The following is a 23,093-nucleotide window of genomic DNA, read 5'->3' on the forward strand; positions in this document are numbered from 1 at the left end:
AATAAATTATTTCAAAAATTACAAAAATTTATCAAGAATGTCATATCATCTTTTGATTAAAAAAACTCAACATTACTTAAAAAGTATTACTCTATGTTCTATCACTAAAAATTAAAGGTACTTTCATTTCATAAATCCCTTTCCATTTTATTCTATACTCTTTGGGGTAAAAATTTTCTGTTTTGACTTTTGAATGTAAATATTTAGCTTCTCAATAACAAAATATGATGGTAGAGATTTCTATAAATAAAATTGCGAATTATGCTACTAGATGTGATTTCACTAAAATTAAAGACTTTGAAGTTATTATCCCCGTTTGTAATTTTGTGAGTTTGTGAAAGATCTTGATCGTACACCCGTTGAAAGAAACAGACCAATGAGTTTGTTGATGATGGGTTCGCTGTGTTGCCGCCGGTAATGCCGCTCAGTGAAAATGAAATAACGGGGCATTTGTCTAATTGTCTTTTTATAACTACTATTCGTCGGCAAGCTGAGTTGTATTTTTTTACCCTTTTTTTTTAATTTGTTTTACTTGATTTTCTATTTTCAAAATTATTTTATAATTATTTACTTAATAAATTTGATTTCCATCCTTCTAACATATTTCCAGTTCCAAATATTGATAAAAGTACGTCACATCAATCAATAGCATCATTAACCAGGCGAAAATTCTTATGGTCCAATTAGCATTGCTTTTGAAAGATTCAAAAATAATTTTGAAAAGATAAAAGCTAAGTATTTAATAAATTTTAAAAAAATTATTTTTGACAAAATTGGTCAATCTTATAGCAAATTTTGAAACAAGAAAAGAGTAACTTTTTCAAATATATCTTTTCAAAATAAATTTTTTTATTAAATTGATTTAACCATAAATTCTATACTCATGCTAGGGTACTTATAAACTTTTTTTTTTCTGTCATAATGTTTGTTTACCATACAAGTTTTAAAAATTATAATACTTTTAAAAATAAATTTAAGTAAACTTTTAACCGATTCTCTTCACGACTAATTATTTTTACAGTACAATTAACAATAATTATTTTAAAAATCATAATATTACTAAATTGACCCTTAAGATATAATCATCGTTTGTTGTTGTTATTGTTATTATTATTATCATCATCTTTGATATTTTGTGCTAAGGTGTCCACATGGAGACAAACTTATCTTAAAGCACACAATAATAAAAAATGTTGCCCACATGAAAGAATTTTACAACTCATGCGAAGAATGAAGAATTGATGCCATTCCCTCTTTCTCATACAATCTTTTTTATACAAAAAGAGAAATAGGAAATGCGGTCCAAGTGCAAATTCTACATAAAAATTTTACGCATGGTTTTTTTTTTTTTTAAGTAGAAATAATTTAATGAATGAAATCAATGCACGGTGGGCAACTGTACCTGCCATTTCTTAATTATGAATTAATTACTTCAATTTCTGGTTTGAGAAATGAATTGACTTTCTCATCATAATATGCAATAATGGTATCTTAGCTCCAAAGTTGATGGTTCTGTCATAGAATAGTCAATAGTTTCTTCGTCACGTAAACTTAGTGTTTATTTGATATAGTTTATCTAATAATCATAAGTATTCCAGTGGAATAGACCTTGTTGAGCATTATTTCAATTAAATATTGTTAGCAAAAATCTAAATTGTTATAGAAAGTGAAAGCTTAGAGTAAGTTTGTACTTTTTTAGTTCCGAGAATTACAATATGTCCTTTATCTTTGCTCTTAGTGGAAAATCAAAATTTTAAAAATTTCTTATTGATGATTCCCAAATTTGTTTTCTCGTTCCCTAACATTCAATGTCCTATATTATACACTACTACAATTAAAAAATTAAAAAAAAAAAAAAAACTTCGGGTTAGCGTCTTAGCAACGGAAAGTTGAAGGTGTGACTAAAACTAAGATTTTTAATGTTGAGTGGAGAAGTAGGTATCAATCAACATTGTAGATAGATATACCCAATTCCAAATATATGGCGCAAATAGTAAACCAAAACCAAAATCATCGAAAGGGATGCCTTTTGTTTACTAGCTAATATGTAGGGCAAAATGTCCACATGAGCTAAGTTTAAAGCTCTTTTATCTAATGCCTTTAGGTTATGTTTGGATGCTGCGGCAAAAAAGTATGATTAGAATAATTTTATGAATGGGGAAAAGAAAAAATAAATAAATAAATAAATAAAAGCAAGACCTCTCATCTAATTAAGGCCATGGTTGGGACTGTCAGACTAGCAAAGTATTTAAATTTTAGTCCAAAATTAATGGGATTATCAATCCTCATTTTTAAGTAAGTTTAGGTAGAATAAGATTGAATGAAAAATTGTCCTCTTTTTATCACTTTTTTCCTTCTCATTTAAACTAATATTTAATATAAAATAATATAAAAACTAATTTCATAATCTACTGAAACTATAATTTTAATTATATTATATAGCAAAATTTTATTCAATTAACTTATTTTAAAAGGTATAAATTATTAAATAATTTATTTAAATTAGTATTCAATATTTATGATTAAACACCAAAAAAAAAATCAACCATTTACTCACAACAATATTAAATATTAAATATTAAATTCAACTAGTCGTACAATTTTAAAATAATTATACTTGTTAGTTTCATTAAATTTTTCCCATATTTTACTACACAAAAGTCAATATCATATATAATATGGCTTCCGATCTAATCCTATAGACAATCCAGACCAATCACAACTTCCAAAGGTTGGATAAATTATAGAATAAGATATAGTTTCATTATTCCCAAAAGAAAAAAAAAAAGGAAAAAAAAACAAAAAAAGCCCCAACAAAAGAAGAGAACAGTCCGAGAAATCGCATCATCCGTCTAGTGTTCTTTCCTTTCCGCATCCTCTGAATCATATTCTTCTTCGTCATTGTCCTCCTCCTCAATGCCCTCAAAATCATAGATGGCGCTTGGGCCATATTTTTTTAGATCAGCTTCACTAGTTTCTGCATACCGAGCTTCCTTCCCATTTTTCATGCCTCGGTGTTTCACTAGAAGCCAACGCAGTAGCCTATCTTCCTTGTTCAGGTATTGCAGCTCCTTATTGATGTTGGGGGTAGACATCATTGTCATTTGCATCAGTTGGCCCTATACCATGCATACAACAGAGACAGGTCTTTAATACTCACAGATGAAAGCATCTTCCACGAAAAGGGGGAGGAAATACAACTCTACATAGACCAGAAAGCACCACAATGAAACTCATCTTGTAGCAATCTGAACAAGCTCCAAAATAGAATTAGCAAATGCTAAAATAGATGAAGAATAGATGTCAGCTTGGATAACCCTCTTTCATGGAGTTTAGTTTAAAACGATGGCCAAGAAGAGCTAATTTGAAAATAGAGATCTTTTAGTTTGATTGAATCCCTTAAATTTTAGGGTGTGGCTTCTCAACATCTACTAATGTTGGCAACATATACATATAGAAGAAGTTACAAACAGGATATTACGACGAACAAGCTTCCTACCATTTTTCTTCTTCAGAAAATAAATAAATAAATAAATATACAGTGAGCCTTAAGTCCGGGCATCCGGATTGTGTTAAAATAACGACCTGATCCTCATAGCTGTTGGATGTATGTCATGATATACAACAGCTGAAAATTCGTAGAAATGACAAGAATATATATATATATATATATATATAGAACACACTACAAAGTTAAAACATCCCTATAATCATTCTTAAACCTCTTCTGCTTACAATGGATGAAAAAGTTTCAAAACCTAGGAACCAAGACATGCCGGTCCAAATCTTCCATTTTAACCGGACTAAGAATTATGTCAGCCTAATTTCACAACAGACCCTCCCTGACCTGCACAAGATTCCATCCTTTTTGATAGGTTTCACAATAGTAGAAATGACAAGATAAAGAAAATGTGAAATACTACAGCTAACAAAACAAATTTACCTCCATCACCAAACCAACCATTATCCAGAACTGAAGATTTTACACTGTTTATTCCGATTGACAAATGACAATCGTGACCGATGAATATACAATTGGAAAAGAAAGAAGAAAGGATAATAGAAATCCATCTATTATATTCAACAAAATTTCAGCAGCTTAAAGTTATCTTTAAATCACAATTTCTCCCAATAAGATCATGTGCCAATAATTTGATACAGCAATTGGCTTAGTTCATTGCATAAAAAAAGAGAAGCAAACTAGCAAAAGACAAAATAAATATGGGACCACATTACACTAAACTCAGACCATAACAAATGTTCGAGAATTCACACGAAATGAGAACCAGGGCTTATCAATATCTTGCAATTATTTACTAATTAATTAAATGAATTATGCTGAATCCATTCTCTTCAGAGAGAAGCAAATATATAGTGAAAGATTCATATACAAAGGGAATCAACAATTCTAATTTTCAGGATTCCCTATAGGCTATAATCTAGATACCACAGTTGACATCACCACATGAATCCTTCGAAAATACTGCCAGAATTGAACTCCCAAGTAGGAATAAGCTGAAAGAATTATATAACTGGTTAATTTGGCAAACACCAGCAAACTAAATAGGCCCATTACATGCTATAATCAGAACGATTTTCTCATGACAAGACGTCTCTACTCCCTATTAAAACTATCGTACAAATATCAAATTCAATTAACATAAGACGCTCTAGGCTTCGAAATCAAACTTAAACACTAAACCAAAAGTACAGAACAAAATAAGAATTGAAAAGAAATAGTGGTTTTGATTCACCTGATAGTATCTTCCATCGAGCTTCTTGATGCCATAACCCAATTGAACAGTCCCAAATGATGTGATATCAGTAAGAACCCCATTTCTGCCGTAGACATGTTTCCCAACTCGAGCTACTAATTCCATCAACGACTCCTTCCTCACGTGGGGTTTCAGCAGCAGCATACAATCATAAAGCGGCATCTTTACCTCCAAAAAAGAATTAAATTCTGCTGCCAAAAACAAAGTGACTCCTTCAATTAGAGAAAAGTTTTAACTACTGAACTGAAAATAGAGATCGAAAATCCGTTGGTTACATAAACCCCAAGTGAGTTTAGGGTTTTGATTTGCTTCAGAGATTTGATCGCTGGATCTGATATGGATGCGGATTGACCCAATCAGGCGCGGCCCATGATGTCGAAGCTGCATTTGTTTTTTATGGTTACTAAAAAAAATTGGAGTAATAATATTCAGGGCCCCTAGTTTTATTGAAATCATAACTAATGACGGTTTTCTTAATTTTTATTTTTATTTTATTTTTTAATTTTCTTAATTTAGAAGGGAGAACCGAGAGTATAAATTAATGATACACCCCATTTGCCCACCAAATCCTCATGCGTGTGACAGGATAAATCGCACCATTGAATCCTAATCAGATAAGTTTATTGTGGCGGACCGCTTAGATTTATCACAGACAGAGATTAAATTAATGCGTGTGGATTTGCTCAGCAAAAATTTTCTAAAAACCGGATACGCTAGTAGTAACATGCGTTCAACAATGAGCCGCCTTGTACAGTTAGCGAATCATGGTATATTTAGCAAGCGAACAACCCACATTGACAAGACCAAGCAAGTGAGCTCGATTTCTAAAAATCTCTACACATTTCTTATATATATATATATTTCCACACTTATATATACATAAACCTCTTAAACTTATAAGATATTTAGGCAACTTGCACCATATTGGTAAGAGAATTATTTATATCTATGGCACTTGAAATGGCAAATAAACTCATATAAACTCAAATAATCCAATTTGCGTTCAACCCGTATGGAATATTTAAAATATTCAGACGTTTTTCTTAACCCAGATGTTTCCGGTCCAGTTTTGGGTTCATTGAACCCGGGCTTTTGGAACTCAAACCCGGATTATATTTTTTTTTAATTTTTAAAATTAATAAATTTTAATTATTGATTATAAATATAAAAGCAAAAAGTTAAGAAAAAAAAAAACAAAAACAACCCTAAAAATCTAAAGCCTCGCGAGCTCACCCCAGCCGCATACTCTAATCTTCCTTATCCACCATCATCAAAGCAGCCGTCTCCTCTAATCAAATCAGGGATCTTGTCTTTTCATTTTTGTTTTACTGCTATTCAACTTGCTGAAGCTTATAATGCATATTAATTTTGCCAAGAAAACAAAAAACAAAAAGGCCACGACCACGAAAGGAAGCTTGAAACGATGGCTTATTGTGAGATTGAGTAGGCTGTGATGGTGTTAAATGAGGGGCAATTGACTGATTTTGTGTAATATGGGTAAGAGTGGGGTGGCTATCTCATCGAGATCATGAGGGCGTTGTGTGTGGGGGTGTGAAGTGTGAACCACTTAAAGAGTGATGCACAAAGGCGGCAGGAGAGGGGTCGCGTGTTGTCGTTTCAGGAAAGCGCTTTATTATGAACAACAAAATAGCTTTGTGTATTATCCCCTTATATATAAGCAAAAAATACACATAAACCTGTGTCCCAATGCCTTTCACTTTTTTGACCTACTTCTGATACTGAGCCTGTACACAGACACGAAATCTACAGTGTCTTGCTTAACAAGCTAGCCATATCTAATGCTTTTTTGTCGAGTAGGTTGTTATTTCTCCACAGTCCTTGCTCTCTATGTGCTAATGCTCTGCTGATTATTCGTCTCTTCAACTACGGGCATTATTCTTTTCCAGAACCAGTGCTTTCTCCACAAGAGTATCATTTCTTCAATGGGGACTCCCTTGGTTTCCGGCAGGAAGAAGTAAACGAATATGGTCATGATGGTAACCCATCCGGCAAAGAAGAGGAAGATACCGAACTTGAAGGAACATAGGAGTGTTAGGAAGATCTGAGCTATTACAAATGTGAAGAAAAGGTTTACGGCCACTGTAATGCTTTGTCCTGCTGATCGCGTTTCTAATGGGAATATCTCACTTGGCACTGTCCAGCCAAGAGGTCCCCACGACCATCCAAAAGCTAAAACAAATAGGCAAATCACCACCACCACCAGTATTGAGAAGGATTTTGATAGTTCTTGGTTGGGTCCAAACTTGAGCCCCAGGATTATGGACACTATGACCTGTTTCCCATCATCACACAAGAAAACAACAATTAGCTCAAGCTGAAGTTGTTCCAATTACGAGGCTTTTTACTGATCTGGAAGTGTTATCCTATTGTTGGATAATCTAATAATTTACAGCAACAGCAGTGTTAATTTATCTTTACCTGGCATGTGATCATTTGTATTCCCCCACTTATGAGTAAAGCTCTTCGACCAAGTTTATCAACAGTCGCAATAGAAATGAGTGTAGAAGATGCAAGAACTGCTCCAGTCATAGCAGAGGAATAGAGTGAAGCATCTCCCTTAAATCCCATAGACTGGAACAAAACTGGAGCATAGAAGAGAATGGAATTGATGCCTGTGAGGATCTGAAACATCGGCATGAATATTGCCATAACCAATTGCGGCCTGTTCCTTCTCTCAAGAATGTTTCTAAACGGGTGCTTTATGGAGTTAGCCAATTCACTTGCATCTACCATGTCTTGATACTCCGCATTGACCTCTTTGGTTCCTCTGATTTTCTCTAGGACTCTTCTCCCTTCCTCCTTTTTCCCTCTTTCGATTAAGCTGTTAGGTGTTTCAGGGAGAAGTATTCCTCCCACTGTCATCATTAAAGCCGGTGCCGCTGCTAGACCAAGTGAGAGCCTCCATCCCCACGTCTCGAGCTTTTGTGTTCCATAATTGATCATGTTTGCTGTAAATATCCCCAGGGTTGTTGCCAATTGAAACATCATGTTCAGGCCTCCTCGAAGATGGGTTGGAGCCATCTCTGATAGATATAGCGGAACAGCCTTAAAGTGAAACAGCAAAAGGAGCACATTACTTTCCGAAACATAAAACTGAAAAGTTAATAATCTGCTGTCTTTGAATCAATAACATTCAATGAGAATTTCTCAGCGGATACATCATTGCAAAAGGTAGGCAGGATACCTGATTTCCAAAACCAATGCCAACGCCGAGGAGGATCCGGCCTGTAAGAAGCATAGCTAGGTTGGCAGCTGCAGCATTTAAGGCTGCTCCAAGAAGAAAGCTGATACCACCACAGATTATACTAGCACGACGCCCATAATCCCTAGTAACTGGAGATGCTACAAAGGATGCAACCAATCCAGCAAGGTATAGAGAAGACGTAAATGCTGCAAGCCCCTGATTGTCATACTTGCAATAGTTGTTTTCGTGTGCATGCTTCTTCTTTAGGTACACATCATGGAAGAATTTCTTAAGAAATGCATCCATAGATGTAACTCCTCCTGCCAATCAATCATTGAACTATCAGTCAGGAAGAAATGCCCCGCATCCATCCATCCCAAATAGAATTTGTCAGCTGATTCTGTTATTTTCTAAAAGTTTAAAACAAGGTTTCTAATAGAAGTTAAAAAGTAAATTCTTTTTTAATATGATTGAACCATAACTTCTTCAGGATAAGGACGACTAAAATATCATTATTGAAGTAAATTGTCATTAATATCAATGAATTACTTTTTGGATAAGAATAGAACCCATATTTTGATCCCCTCTGTGTTGGCTGCTGGTATAATTCAACAGATTCTAAACAAAGTGAAAAGGGGATCCGAATTATCAAAGGCTAATTCCCCTTCCCCAACAACACCCCACCCCCCAACCACCAAAAAAAAAAAAAATCTTCTGGAAGATCTAAGCAGTTAAAAATTTGAACTTTCAAGTTTCAATTAGTTGTAATTCTGAACAAAAACCATTAAGCCAACCAACCAACCAAAAAGGGAAAAAAACTGAAAGAAAAGAAAAGGACAGGGTATAATTCTGATCCTATACTGCAAGATATGCAACAGTGAAATTTCCAATCAGACATTTCAAGTTCTTACTATCTTATTGCTCTATAACAAAAAGATATTGATTAATCTAGGATAAAAAGAGATGGAAAAGGTACCTGAAATTCCAATATCATACCCAAAAATGGAGCCTCCAATGGCAGCAACAAAGCACGCAACAATCACAGAAGGTGTGACCTTCCCTTGATACTGCTCAGCTCTCTCCTTTGCTACCCCCGCTGGACCAAGAGACCCTCCTGCCATTTTCAAGATCCTCTTCTTCCTTCTTTCTGTCCTCTCAAAAACCAGACACAAAACACTGAAAAACAAAAGCTTGTTTCCTCGCTCAAACTGGCATGAGATTGAAAATTACTTGTTTTTTTTTTTTTTCTGGGGGTCTATTATACAGGACCAGTTGTTCAAGTCTCGTAGCTCCATATATATAGATAGATATTTTACAGAGATTGTATGACATTTGACATATCATATGCATATATATTTATCTTTGTAAGTGCCCTTTATTAATTATCTAGATTATTGCCATAGTTGTTACAAATGACAACTATTTCTGGTAAATAATTTTTTTTTTTTTTTTAATTTTGCAAAATAAGAAACTGTTGTCATTTGATAAGGCTTCCAATAGCAGCCATTGAGCGAATATGAAAGCCTTATTAATCCAGGGAAGAAATCAACCAGGAAAATGAAAATACGTATTATCCCAAGTAATTAAATGGGACCGTTTTGCTAGGAAACAGACAAGAAACGACAGTGAATACATTTTACACCAAATCTCTTAAAAAGAAATTGATTAAATAGGAAACTGCGTTCCAAGAGTACTTTCTTAAAAATAAATACACAAAAATATTTGAAAGTGTTTTTATAAGGGGAAAAAAAACCTTATTAGTAGGATGCATTTCAAGAGTGTGCTTTCTTATAAATTGTTGTTATGAAAAAATAATAATAATAAATTAAGATTTGAATTTGAATGGCTAATTAATTAAACTAGTAATTAGGTAAACCCATGCTATTAATTTTTTTTTTTTTTTTATGTCATAAGTTATGATTACATTTCTCAAATCTGTTGAAACTTATACATCTGAAGAAAAATTGAGTTTGATATATTGATTGATTGATTGCACAAATATGGTCTATATAGACGGACCCGTTGGGAGATATTTTGGTAGTGAGGGTCTGAGGATGGGTTTTGTGTTTTTCCAATTGAGTTTGATATATTGATTTCACAAGTATTCATGTCTTGTTTATGGTTGGTGCATACTTCAATGACTTTGTTTTGCTGTTCTTGTGTTGTATGTACATATGTGCGTCGTCTCATTCTGATTCTCACAACTCACAAATGGCATTGTTGTTTGTTTCTGAATCACTAGTGATCCACAATTTCTAATCAATTTTTTCCATTTTAGGGTGGTGGGCTTTGCTTGTTGCCCTCTACAATTCTCTAGATTTGATAGTGACACAATCTTAAAACTTCAAAGAGAATAGTTAGAGGTCACTCAATGAGGAGCGGCTGCCACCATTACGTTTAGTGCAAAAGCTTCAATGGTATGGTGGATGTGTTTATTTGATCATTAACAGTTCACTCCTTGTTGTTTGTTAAATATGAGATTAAGTGGAAGGTTTCAAAATTTTAACACATCTTTTTCCTCTGCACTTTTCTAAATCTTCCTCAATTTTTTTCCCCGTTTCTCTAATCACTCGTATATAATTGATTCTTCTTTTCTTCATCTACTAAAAGCCCAACAATGCTTGGTAAATTTTTAAAAACTAAATATTTCATATGTTTCTCCATTTCTAATAGTAACTTTTAAAAGTAAGCCTTTTTTTTTTTTTTAATCTTATGCAACTTCTCTTTCTTCTCAAAACAAATAAATAAATGGATATGTGATAACATTTTCAGACTTTGTAACGGCTAAAAAAAAGTATGTCTTATGGTTGGATAAATTCAATAGATCGATTCATTACAAACCCTTCTTACTATCTTTGAAAATTTAAAAACTAAAATTATTTATGAAAAGCTAATTACGAAGAAGGAGAGTAAACATGATTAAAACACAAAAAAAGGACTTAAGAAGAAGAAGATGAGAAGAAATGCACAGTAGGAGAGGGATTAAGAAAAAGAAAGAAACAGTAAAATTTTAAAATTTAATAATAATTATTATTTATTATGAGGGCTTAGATGTTGAAATATTAAAACTTATGATTTTCTTTTATTTTACGGCCAACAATAAGGATTGTTTTGTAATGTAGGCAGGGGGCAACGTAGTTTTTGTCTATTTGTTCCACTCATATCAACTATCAAGACCGAAACCTATGTAAATGTGTACGTCATTCTGATAACCATCCATCTATTGACTTTTTTTTGTTTTTTTTCACTTGTAATCTTAGCATTAATTTTCATTCTTCTAATGAGTATGAATGAATCAGTCCTCGTTTTTTAATTAATTTTGTGAATATGAGTGGTCGATATAGTTAATAATTTCTAACTTTGTAGACTTTGTATTTAGAAAATTTATTAGAAGATTTGAAAATAACGATTTGAGATTCCATAAATTTACATCATGTTGATTGTCACAAGTTTGAATTTTCCTTTTTTCTTTTTGGTGGTGGAGATTTGTGGATCGATTGATGCCTCCTAGCTGTTAGTGTCAGCCATGGAGGGATACTTTTGTTTGGCGTTTTCTTTATTTTTTGTTTAGTTTCTACTTTCTATTTATTATTAGGGTCCCGCTAAGTTACGTTAAACGTAACGTACGTCCCACACACAACAATAATTTTTGGTAACCGAGCCCACAACTGTTGCTGTGTGGCGTACGTTACGTTAAACGTAACGTAGCGCCAGTCTTATTATTATATTTTTCAACTCTCAATTAAATACGCCTCATCAATAATTTTATTGTAATAATTGAGTTTGACACATCTTTCTCATTGCCTATATTTTAAGTTTTTCATCAACAAGAATATAATAACTCTTCAAATAATAATTTTTCTTCATACAAGTTAGTGATTTTTATTTTTCATATGCTAAATAAGAAGAATATACACATGGAATAAAATCTTCTCTTGTACATATATATATATAATGTGTATATTAAGTGTGAATTTTTATTACAGGCATTAGAAAGTGGATCATGGTGGGTGGGTGGGTGTATATATTCCTCAAGAGTTGTTCATAATTTCTCATTTTGGAATCAGGCTTATCTTATTATTTAATTAATAAGCAATCTAATTGGAAAGTAGTGATATTTATTAAAAACCTTTTTCCCTAACTTGAAATTAAATTAATGATTATTATCATTCTATTGCGGTCCAGAATTTTACGATCTTAAATTGCAAAACTATCACCATCAATCAATCATGTTGCTTATCAAACTCTTACTTTATCAAATTCAAAATCACTAAGCAACCCCCATTTGTAACGCCAAAAGATTTTTATTTATGTATTTATTTATTCTGGTAAGTTTAATAAATTTTATTCTCGTTGAAGTCCTTTTATTTATGTAATGGTTGAGGATATTTAAGCTCACCAAATAATTCTCCAAACTCACTTTACTATTAAAAAGTTTATTACTTAATTACCCATAACCTAAATTTTTATAATAGACAAAAAAAAAAATTATTATTATATAAAATTATTTTACTTTCAATCTCTCTTTGAACCCACCGCAAAACTCAATCAAAGTACACTTTTATTTTCTTCCTCTTGTTGAGAGTGAACAAGCGTAACACTCCAAAGTTGAGCCTTTTCCAACTTTTGTTTCTTTTTCTAATAATTTGGGCATATAGTTTTTTATACTGAATATTATTTAATTTCATCGTATCTTTTGATTCAAATCTCTTTAAAATTCAATTAATTAAAAAAAAAATCTCTTTATAACTTAATATGTTTAAGTTCTCTCTGTAGAATGGTGCAATTTGTTTCCAGCAAAATTTTGAAGCATCCTAAAATTTATATTTTAAGAACCAAATGATAACAATTTAATTTAATTTGTGGTCTACTCAAAATTTTTTAATTGGAAAAAAAAGAAAAGCACATCTCAACTATAAACATTAAACAATAACCAAATTGTAGTGCACCTGAGCAAGTTAGAAGAAACGGAGGCTGCTGCGATTATACATTTTCAGTGTTTTTGGCTTTCTCTCTCTCTCTCTCACTGTTTCATTTGTTACCTTTTACAATAGGTATTCATGTGAGTTTATAAAGTAAATTTTAAAATTTAGTACGAGTTAAATAAGAAATTGGGTACTGGATTCAAACAGTCCCACCATTTTACAATAGACATTGACCTTTGATTAAATTATAGTGTATCTATGAATGAGATTTTAATTTTTTTAATTGATAAGTGATGGCAGAATCCATGCGGGGGCAGCTCCCCATTCTGTTTAAAATGGTTTAATCCATTTTAATAAATCACCATGATAACTAATATCTTATAATTCACCTTAACTCATTTATTTAATCACCAAGATCCAGTGATCCACCATCTAAGTTAATTGTCTAAGTCAATGACCACTTAAATATAAGTTAATTAAGTTGGCCTTATCCCTCTATAAAAAAAATAAAAAAACATGCGAGGATGTTACTAATAAATAAAAAAATTTAAAAAAAACATGTTATTTTGGTGAGTTCTACTCTCTCTCTCTCTCTCTCTCTCTCTCTCTATATATATATATATATAGAGTAAGAATATCACTAAAAAAAAAAACACATATATCAATACAATGAAATATATAATGAGGATGTTATTAACAAATAAAAAAAAAATAGATTTGAATGTACTAACTACAGATAAAAAGATATAATCTCTAATAGGATCCCTCTAAGTTACATGCATGTACCTTACAACCCTCTCACATGAATAGTAAATGGACCCACATCATTCACTATTCATGTGAAAGGGTTGTAAGGTACATGCATGTAACTTAGCATTAGCCTCTCTAATATGTTAAAATCTGTAATTTTATAATACAAACTGCAAAACTCTTCTGCACGCAAGTGTCTATATCATATTAGAACAAGAAAAAGGGTTTTAAATAAATAAATAAATAAATAAAGAATGTGACTAAAAAATTACTCCTCCTTCAGACTTGACTCTCAACTCTCAAGCTATCCCGGCATTTCTTGGTTCTTGAAGAGCATATGCTGCTTTTACTTCAGTAAGTATACGTTTCTCCTCAAAATACGCTGCTCAAGAAGCCCCTGCACGCAATCGAGAAGAAAAATTATATTGTTGTTAAATCTTAAATGTCGAGTGATGATTATATTTTAAACATTTATAGATATACGTTATTTACCAAAATCCCGAGGCTTTTTTTTCTCGATTTCTGCGAGTACAGAGTAAAATGCAGGAATCAGTAGAAAGAAATAAAAGATGATACAGTATACGGTCCATATAATCTACGTACCTCGGCTTTCCTAGGAAGGCGTCGTTAATGTCATCGCTACTTGGCTTCTCAGTGAATGTAGACAAGATGACATACTTCTCTCCACCAGACGGTACATCAACTCTCTTGTATAACTCGTAACCATATGGGTAAGTCATCCTGAAATATATTATACATATATAAGGGGGGCCGAGTATTTATCTGCGAACCAACATTGGGTTTGGGTATATATTTGATCATTTTAGTTACCTGAGAGCACCCATGATTGGATACTGAGTTCCTGCGTAATAAAGAAGCCGAAAGAAGTAGCAATTTTCGAAAGAAGCAGCATACTCCAATCTCTTATCTCGACCCATTGTCTATAAACAAATTAAATGGCCAATTAATTAGTAACGCATGTGCTAGCTATTAATTAATGTTAAAATATCATCTTAGGTCGCTAGCTGCTTTACTTACTTGCATAATGCCACTTGAACCAGGTAAATCCTGCATTTAAGAATATCCGTAATGTATTATTAGCTGCCGATATGTATACATACAAGTATCAATCTACACATATTTTAAGACATTGCAGTCTTGCAGCAAACCATTTCAACGCCAGCCGTTACCTATAATGATGAAACTACATACAGTAGATATTTACCAGGGGAAGTACGGTAAGATAACGTGTATCAGTGTTCAATACCAGGAGCAGCTATTGCTTTAATCATTTATTATTCTTTTGGAACCGCATTAACCATGCAAAAATCTTTCAACGAGGAAAAAAAAAAAAAAAAAACAACAATCCACTAAATTGTAACCTTGAGCCTTGGATTGATAAGAATAACGGGCCGAGTCCCAGCAGCATCAGTCATAGCTTTCATATCCTGCATAAAAATTTTTAAGTTGAGAATTGAAAGCTAAGTGTAAAGCATATAGGCCTCTCAAAATTCACAATTGAGCAGTTCAGTCCAAGCTTCTTACATCTATAATACAATTCCCCACAGCATTTTGGGGAGCGACTAAGATGAACATGTCATCTTGTTCATCAACTTCGTTGGCACCTGCAATTAAGATCATACAAATTATTACTTAACCAAGTTGTAAAAAGAAAATTCCACACAATATCTGTTGTTTTATCACAGTTTGTTACTCAGTTATCTACCTATAGAGCCAATCTCGACAAACGTCCCCTTAGCACCATAATCACCCCAATCCATGAACTCCAAAATCCTACGAGTACCAGCTAGTTGCAGTGGCATTCCAGCAAGTGCTCCTTCCCCCATGGACCCTTGAACACAGACCTAAAAGACAGATGAAAGATAACAAGTCTAAGCAAACAACATTAACGCATATTCAATGTTCAAATTGTTGTGCCATTAATGCCAAATATACCTTGACACGTTTTCCATCATCAGCAAATGAAAGAGCAATAACTCTAACAAGTTCCATCAAGGTCCCTATTCGATAAACATCCTGTTCATAATAAAATAAGGGTAAATCCAAACAGTTTGATGAAGAAATTTTAGTTTTTAAAGGATAGACCCCCTTACCATTTCCGGGTTCAGTTCAGGAATATTAATCTCCACCTGCCAATATGTCATGCAAATTTAGAAAAAACAAAAATTAAGTTGCCTCTTGGTGGGTTAATGAAATCAATCCCAACAAAAAATGTTATATATATTAATAATCTGACCTTCAATCGAGTTCTTCCATCATTTACAGCCCTCTGTGTTGCTTGTAGCACATCATCATAGAAATAATTCCTGATTTCTCTAGAATGAGGAATGTTATTCAATCTAGTGGGAATTCCTTTCCAGTTATCCTGAAAACTTTTAAAGCAAAATAAGAAAAGATACTTGTACAGACCTACTCATTGCAACTTTGTGTAGATGAAGAAATGGTGTTAGTATAAAACAGTGTATGCATTATACCTGGCTTGACGATGCCTGATTTGATTGGCTCTTATGTTCATGCACTGGTTTTACTGAAATAGAAGAGGAAACAAGACAGAGTTAGATGTATGACAGAAGTTACATTTTTAACGTTATATAGCAAACAGAAATCCCCATAACAGAACTCAAATTATAGAAACATTTACCTGCTGTTGTTTTTTTCATCTTCTCTCTCTTAGCTTGAGACAACAAAGATTCAATATCTGCAAAAACCATTTCTTTCGGCCGGTTTCCATCAATCTGTACTTCAAGAGTTAGTGAAAAGATTGAAAGAGATAACAATAGGGTTCGGCAAAAGAATTATAGAAAATTATTCAAAGATTCAATCACCTTTTTCGTAATGTTTGCGTAAGTGGACAAGATTGCTTTTGCATTTTGTTTGTATATTTCCAGTCGAGATTTCACCTATACGTAAAATATAAAAGAGATGTGTCAGGTTCTGTCAATAGCAGGATTCAAGAAAAGAGTAGTAAATTTCCTGACAGGAAACTATAATGAACAACTTATTACAACTAAAATTGCCGTGCCTCGTAAGGGGAGACATGACACAAAATCATGCCGAGATCTCAAGAATATAGATCAGAAGGAAATGATAAAGCATGATCAAACAAGTTCAATCCTATATGCAGGTTATACATGAAGTTTTCTCATACTTTTTCCTCAGTGTCATCTGGACGGGGTACAAGTCTTGCTTTAATTTCCTCTGTCTCTGGAGGAAAATTTGTCAGATGGTAAATTTTTCCTGTCTCTGGGTCAAGCCTTCTCCCAACGCATCTGTCGATTAGAATTTCATCAGGAACCTGAGTATTAAGAAATAACATCATGTAAAAGAGACATTTCTATTTCAAGGAGAATTGTTTTCTAATGACAAGTTAAAAGTTCTTCATGATGATCGTGAAACATACGAAGCACCATTCTTTATCAGTATCAAACATCATCCTTACTTATATTAGCATTCATAAACTAAAACCTTCAGTGAGCAAGATGAATGTTTACATTTATAAATCACATATACATATAATGTTAGATCAACCCAAATATCAGAAGTGCTAAATTACAGACTAAACTAAAAAGAGGATTTGCAAGCACATACATCTAAGACAACATAAACATCTGGTCTGATCTTCAGGTTTTCAAGACTTTGTGCTTGGGCAAAACTCCGTGGATACCCATCTAGAAGCCACCCCTTTGTTTTAGCATCTTCATGTGATAATCGAGCTGTTACCATCTGCAAATGAAAATGTTTATTTTCTGAAGTACTAAAGAAAGGTAAAGGAAAACACCAAACCAGTAGGTGAATTCATAAAATACAGCTGTCACGATTTCATCTGGAACCAGCTGACCGGCATTCATGAACTCCTTTGCTTTGTTCCCAATTTCTGACCCAGTTGATACTTCAGCTCTCAGTAGATCCCCAGTTGATATGTGCACCAACCCAAACTGTAGAACAAGAGGCATAAGTCATGGTTGCAATCCGAAAAAAGGGGGGAAAAAACCATTACAGCTGAAATTCCTAGACTGTAGCACAAAACAAATCAATCACAGTTCCCAGCTTCGGCTTTCACTTGCTCAAAATTGCTCAACATGGTAGTGCGGATACTAGAACTGCTAAGGAGATCACTAAACAAATGCCAATTCATGAACAAATGAATGAAGTCTTTATGATAATTAATTGTAGACATATCATAATATAAATAGTTCTTTATACATAATATGAAATGATTACCTTTTGAACAATCAATTCACACTGAGTGCCTTTGCCTGAAGCTGGAGCACCCGATATCATAACCTTTAATGGTTCACATGTCGAAGCACAAGTGACACTCAATCCCTGGTCAAAAAACAAAACAGAACAAATGATAATATATAACAACACAAGACTATATATATGTAGAACTTTCTTAACCCTTATAAACAAAACCCAGTTTTGCAATTTGCATAGAGCAGAAACAGGAAAGTACCCTACGCTCTGCCTTCGTAGCTAAGGGGTTGTTTCCGCGGACAGTATTGAATGAGACAAGGCGGCGATGGTGAAGGTGTGAAAAAGAAGGTGCAAGAGAGAGAGAGGGAGAGGGAGAAGGTAATGAAGAGGAAGAAGAGAGAGGAGAGAGATATGGAGATGTGCGGACATTGGTTGAGTGAAGAGAAGAGAGTGAAGCGGGCAACATTCTTGAAGAAAGGTCAAGTGATATCAGAGAACAGACGACTCTGTTTGGAACGCAGTTGATTGCTAGTTGGTAACGGATTAACGGACACCACTACTAATTATTTTCTTTTTCTTTTTCTTTTGTTTCTTCGAAAATTCATCGTATCATTATCTCGTCGTTCACCTTTTGTATTAAAGATTAAACCACCTACTGTATCTTAATTTTAATTTTAATTTTAATTTGTTTGTTTATTTATTTACTCATTTACAAATTAGCCAATTGATTCATTGAAACAACTCTTGAATATTAAGTAGGCTTGGTAATTTAGCCCGATCTTATTTTTAGCCCGATTGATCCGACCTTAATTTTTAGGACTTTGACCCAAATTTTTAAATTTAGGATCGGGTTAGGGCTAAAATTTTAAGACCCGAACAAATTTAGGGTCATGGTCGGGCTTAATGCCGACCCGACCCGATTTTTTTTAAAAAAAAAACTAACACAAGTTAACACACGCACACAACACATCCTCACAACATCACACATTATGTGTTTTTAATTTAATTGCATTGTGTTTTTATTTGTATAAGACATGAGTTTTTTTTTTAATTTTTTATGTTGTGTTGTTGAATTGAATTGTGTATGACTAAAATAGTTGTGGAATTACATTGTGTGTTTTTTTATTTAATTGCATTGTGTTTTTATTTATATAAGACATGAGTTTTTTATTTTTTATTGAATTGTGTATGGGTAAAATGGTTGTGGAATTACATTGTGTGTTTTTAATTTAATTACATTGTATATTTTTCTTGTTGGATTTTGGAATTGATTTGTGTGTGAGGTTGAAATCATTGTGGAATTCGTTGAAATGGTTGTGGAAAGTGGAATTGAATTGTGTTTGAAATGGTTGAGTAATTGCCGAATTGGTTGAAATGGTGGTGGGAAATAGGAATTGAATTATGGGGTTAACTATTTCGGTAGGGTCGGGTTAGATCCGACCCGATATTGGCCCAATTTGGACCCGACCCTAACTAAATAGTGTTCGGACTTTTTTAGGGTCGGGTTTCAAATTTCTTTTGATCGGGTCGGGTAGGGCTTGGCCAAGCCGGAGCCCGACCCGACATTTTGCCATTCCTAATATTAAGGCGTTTGATAATTGCACTTGAAGACCAAAAAAATCAGAGCAGCGGAGAGTTGGAGACGCTGTATCCGACAGTCTTTTCGAGGGCAATTCAACAGGATGGCATCTTTAACCTTTTGTTAGGAGAATAAAAATGAAAAAAATATTATTAGGTTTGACAAATATTAGCAACAAAAATTTCCATCTATAGGTCAAGTTCGAACGGTAAAGACAAAATCAGAGGCACAAAAACGCAATTCAAGCTAAAGATGGTTAAACAAAAGCCGATGTTAAGTTTGTGCTTCTTGCATTTTGATCCATAAAGAGCTGAATATTCAAGTACATAAAAATCCCAACAATCCAAGTTACAAGCTACAACCAACTTGTTGATAAAGCCTCTAATCCTCCAGGATGCAAATACACTTTGGTATAGAAAACTATCAAGCCATGACCTCCAAGTAACTAAAATGCAAAACGGGAACAAATTATTGATATTACATTTACTAGGTTCTCTAGCAAAATTAAATTCAAAAGTAAAGTAACATATGATAGACTTTTGCAGAGGTTGCTGCAGTCATTTCTCCTCCAAGTAATCACCAACGCAATGCTGCTCTTCGAAATTCGATGTTTGGAGCTGGAGAGAGTTCTTCAGTCCAGCTTCACTGAAGAGAACAAGTAATGCACAAACCAGAATGAAGAAAGGAATCCAACAGTGCCAGTCGCAAGCATAATTGCTAGAACCATGAAGAGAGAGTATCCTAAGTAAAGAGTTGCAGAGACGGGTCCACTCAAATTCCTAAGATCGAACACAAGGTAGTTTATGGAGTACAAGAAAATATAGATCGCAACTGATCCAGAGGCAAAGAAGGATTTCCACCACCATTTCCAGTCCTCAACACAAAGATGCATGTAGGTGAGTACAAGAGACACTTCGGCACAAACCACCACAAGAAGTACCAAAACAATCAAGAGGAAACCGAAAACATAGTACACACGACCCATCCAGATACTAGACATGATAAAGAAGAGCTCAATGAAGAGGGTGCCGAATGGAAGAGTACCAGCACCAAGTACCAACAACCAAGATGGGTATTTCTGAGCTGGGATTTCACGAGGAATCTGGTTGGTTCTAACGGGGTATTCAATATGAGGTGCCTTAGCCCCAAGGTATCCACCAAAGAGGGTAAGGGGAACTGAGATGCAGAACCATAGCAGAAGCAGGATAACAAACAGGGAAAATGGAATGGCTCCTGTGCTATGGCTACCCCACAATAGGAAATTCAAAGTGGTCAGAATCAAAAAGGCAATACCAGGGAAGAAACAAGCAGCCTTCCATGCGACAGAAATCCATCCTTTGAGATCACCACAGCCAATTGTCCTCCAAAGACGAACTGCAACATAGCCAGCTGCAACACCAAGAATCATGTAGATAAACAGCATACCTGTGATGAGAGTTCCACGGGACGCTGGCGACATGAATCCAAGGGCAGCGAAGAAAATAGTCACAACAGCCATCCCAAGAATCTGAACTCCATTTCCAACCATAATACACAAAAGTCCAGCATTATTTGGGGCACGGAAAACATCCCCCACAACAAGCTTCCACCCAGACAACTCCTCGTTCATCTGTGCCTGAGCCTCCTTGTCGAGCTCCTCATACCGGGTCAGATCCCGCCTAACAGTCCTCAAAAAGATCACAAGGACAATACCAGCAAGGAAGGTGATGACCATCAGAGAATTCAAGATTGAGAACCAATGAACCTTGGATCCCTCCATCTTCAGATAAGCATCCCAACGCGACGGCCACTTGATATCACTCGAGTCAAAGTTAACCTCGTATGTAAAGACGATAGGTTGGCCTTCCTGAATAGGCATGGACACAACATTTGAATCGCACTTAATAGGGTTCGGGTACTTATCATACATTGTCGATTTCTTCACAGCATCAGCATTATGCTTCACGCTGCAAGGCACCACCTCAAACCCAACAACCATATAACCAGGCACGTCATCATTTACCTTGGTAGGAAAGACATCTGCGGCATCCCCAGTACCCATAACACGGGCAACATTGGCCTCCTCATACTTATGCACAAGGACCTTAAACTTCAAATGGTTAAACACATAATAGGCATCTTGATACTTAACCCCAACCGGAAACCCAGTCCACCTCAAAAGAAAACCATCTTTCTTAGTATACCTGATGGCGGGCAAATTATCGAGAATCAAATTAACCTGATACATCTCATCAATCCTCCGCTTCAACAACTCAAAGTTATCTTTCGACAACGGATCCGTTTTACACAAAAAGATATCAGTCTCATTGGTAAACATCTTAAACCTGTAGGGGGAATTCTCGATCCTATCGCCCATCAAAAGCTCACCGAGATTCTCAGCACTATCTTTAACACCCTCTTGTGGTTTACAAAACGGCAAGCTATAATAACTAAACGGCATTTCGGTGTCTATTGAAGTGATGGAATTCACCTTCACGGACAAAGGGTCACCGACAACGTGTTTGTGAGGGTAGCTACCGGGCAAGTAAAATCCAAAAGAAGAAGATTGAAGAAAGAAGAAAACGAACAAAACCCAGATCCAGAAATTGCCCATTCTGTGATGAATTTGAGTCAGATCAGGGCGACCCAGATCGTGAAATTAGTCTAAAAGCACAGATTTAGTAGTTTTGCAATACGTGTATTGAGTTTTAACTAAGATTAAGAGATGAAATCACCGCAACGGAACAAAGAATATGAGAGAACGGGAGCAATATCGAAGTAAAAATTATAGTATGAAAATGGATCTGACTGACCTCTGATATGGAACGTTAATGCATGAAGACAATAATTTGACTGATTGAGGGAGTGGTGTGTGTGTGTGCGCGTCTCTTTGATTGTGAAGAGGAAGAAGAACAGAGGCGAGATTTGGTTGGGTAAGTAAATAGGAGAGAGTTTTTACCTTTTTAATCTAATCGACGAAAAAAAAATGGTTGTTGGTTTTTTATTTCTCTTTAAAATATATATATATATATATATATAAAACTGTCGTGCTTCGCGAGAGTGCTAATAACAATAACGCTGCAGCCGCCCACCACCGTATCATTTACGAGTTCTTGCCGTTTTGGCTTTTACTTTCCTTTATTGCTTTCTTTAAAAAACATTTCTTCTAGCGCCTCCCTCCTCGTTTTATTTATTTGTGTCTTTTATTTTGTATTTACCTATTAAAAAACTCAAAATTAAAATTATACAATAGAGTTGATTTAAAATTTTTGTTAGAATTTTTTTTTTTATTTTACTACATTTATAATGTGATTGATATTTTCAAGGATTGCATTGTCATTAATGAATTCCAACCAGTGAGATTTGGGCATGGAAACCAAACTTCATCACACTATTACTTCAACCTATTATTCCCTGGTGAGATTTTAGATATAAAAGTAGCCTAAAAGAATTATTTTCATTCACATTTATAGTTAGGTCGTTGAATATGTATTATAAAAACATGCATGCTGATATGAATATGATCTCTCTTATGATCGTCAAAATGATTATTATTATTATTAAGCAGCCTATTGTAAAATTAATGCAAGAATCATATTCTTCATTTTCGGAAATTTGACTCAAAATTCTGATATTTGAAAATTGAAAAAGTTATGCACAAT

At 34.3% G+C, this 23,093-nt stretch overlaps 4 protein-coding genes across 4 annotated transcripts; all 4 read right to left on the reverse strand.

Annotated features, from left to right (window-relative positions):
- Positions 1-2,714: 2,714 nt before the first annotated feature.
- On the reverse strand, positions 2,715-5,149 carry LOC102620545 (uncharacterized). Its single transcript, XM_006473891.4, has 2 exons — positions 4,755-5,149; positions 2,715-3,119 (listed from the first exon to the last, which is right to left on the reverse strand). Exons 1-2 carry the CDS (start codon positions 4,935-4,937, stop codon positions 2,853-2,855), a joined length of 450 nt encoding a protein of 149 aa, XP_006473954.2. The 5' UTR covers positions 4,938-5,149; the 3' UTR covers positions 2,715-2,852.
- A 1,235-nt stretch (positions 5,150-6,384) lies between these two features.
- On the reverse strand, positions 6,385-9,389 carry LOC102620257 (sugar carrier protein A). Its single transcript, XM_006473890.4, has 4 exons — positions 8,957-9,389; positions 7,981-8,300; positions 7,215-7,841; positions 6,385-7,068 (listed from the first exon to the last, which is right to left on the reverse strand). The coding sequence occupies exons 1-4, from the start codon at positions 9,099-9,101 to the stop codon at positions 6,622-6,624; spliced, it is 1,539 nt and encodes a 512-aa protein (XP_006473953.2). The 5' UTR covers positions 9,102-9,389; the 3' UTR covers positions 6,385-6,621.
- A 4,173-nt stretch (positions 9,390-13,562) lies between these two features.
- On the reverse strand, positions 13,563-18,463 carry LOC102619587 (adenylate kinase 5, chloroplastic). Its single transcript, XM_006473887.4, has 19 exons — positions 18,133-18,463; positions 17,898-18,002; positions 17,483-17,611; positions 17,265-17,399; positions 16,825-16,971; positions 16,502-16,576; positions 16,318-16,411; positions 16,151-16,203; positions 15,913-16,041; positions 15,770-15,805; positions 15,612-15,692; positions 15,382-15,520; positions 15,201-15,280; positions 15,038-15,103; positions 14,694-14,723; positions 14,487-14,596; positions 14,259-14,396; positions 14,148-14,177; positions 13,563-14,052 (listed from the first exon to the last, which is right to left on the reverse strand). Exons 1-19 carry the CDS (start codon positions 18,337-18,339, stop codon positions 14,028-14,030), a joined length of 1,809 nt encoding a protein of 602 aa, XP_006473950.2. The 5' UTR covers positions 18,340-18,463; the 3' UTR covers positions 13,563-14,027.
- A 1,245-nt stretch (positions 18,464-19,708) lies between these two features.
- Positions 19,709-22,432, reverse strand: LOC102619298 (transmembrane 9 superfamily member 11). Its single transcript, XM_006473886.4, has one exon. It carries the CDS (start codon positions 22,043-22,045, stop codon positions 20,084-20,086), a length of 1,962 nt encoding a protein of 653 aa, XP_006473949.2. The 5' UTR covers positions 22,046-22,432; the 3' UTR covers positions 19,709-20,083.
- Between the last annotated feature and the right edge of the window lie 661 nt (positions 22,433-23,093).

This window comes from Citrus sinensis, chromosome 9, assembly GCF_022201045.2.
Source record: "Citrus sinensis cultivar Valencia sweet orange chromosome 9, DVS_A1.0, whole genome shotgun sequence".
NCBI classification, from domain to species: Eukaryota; Viridiplantae; Streptophyta; class Magnoliopsida; order Sapindales; family Rutaceae; genus Citrus; species Citrus sinensis.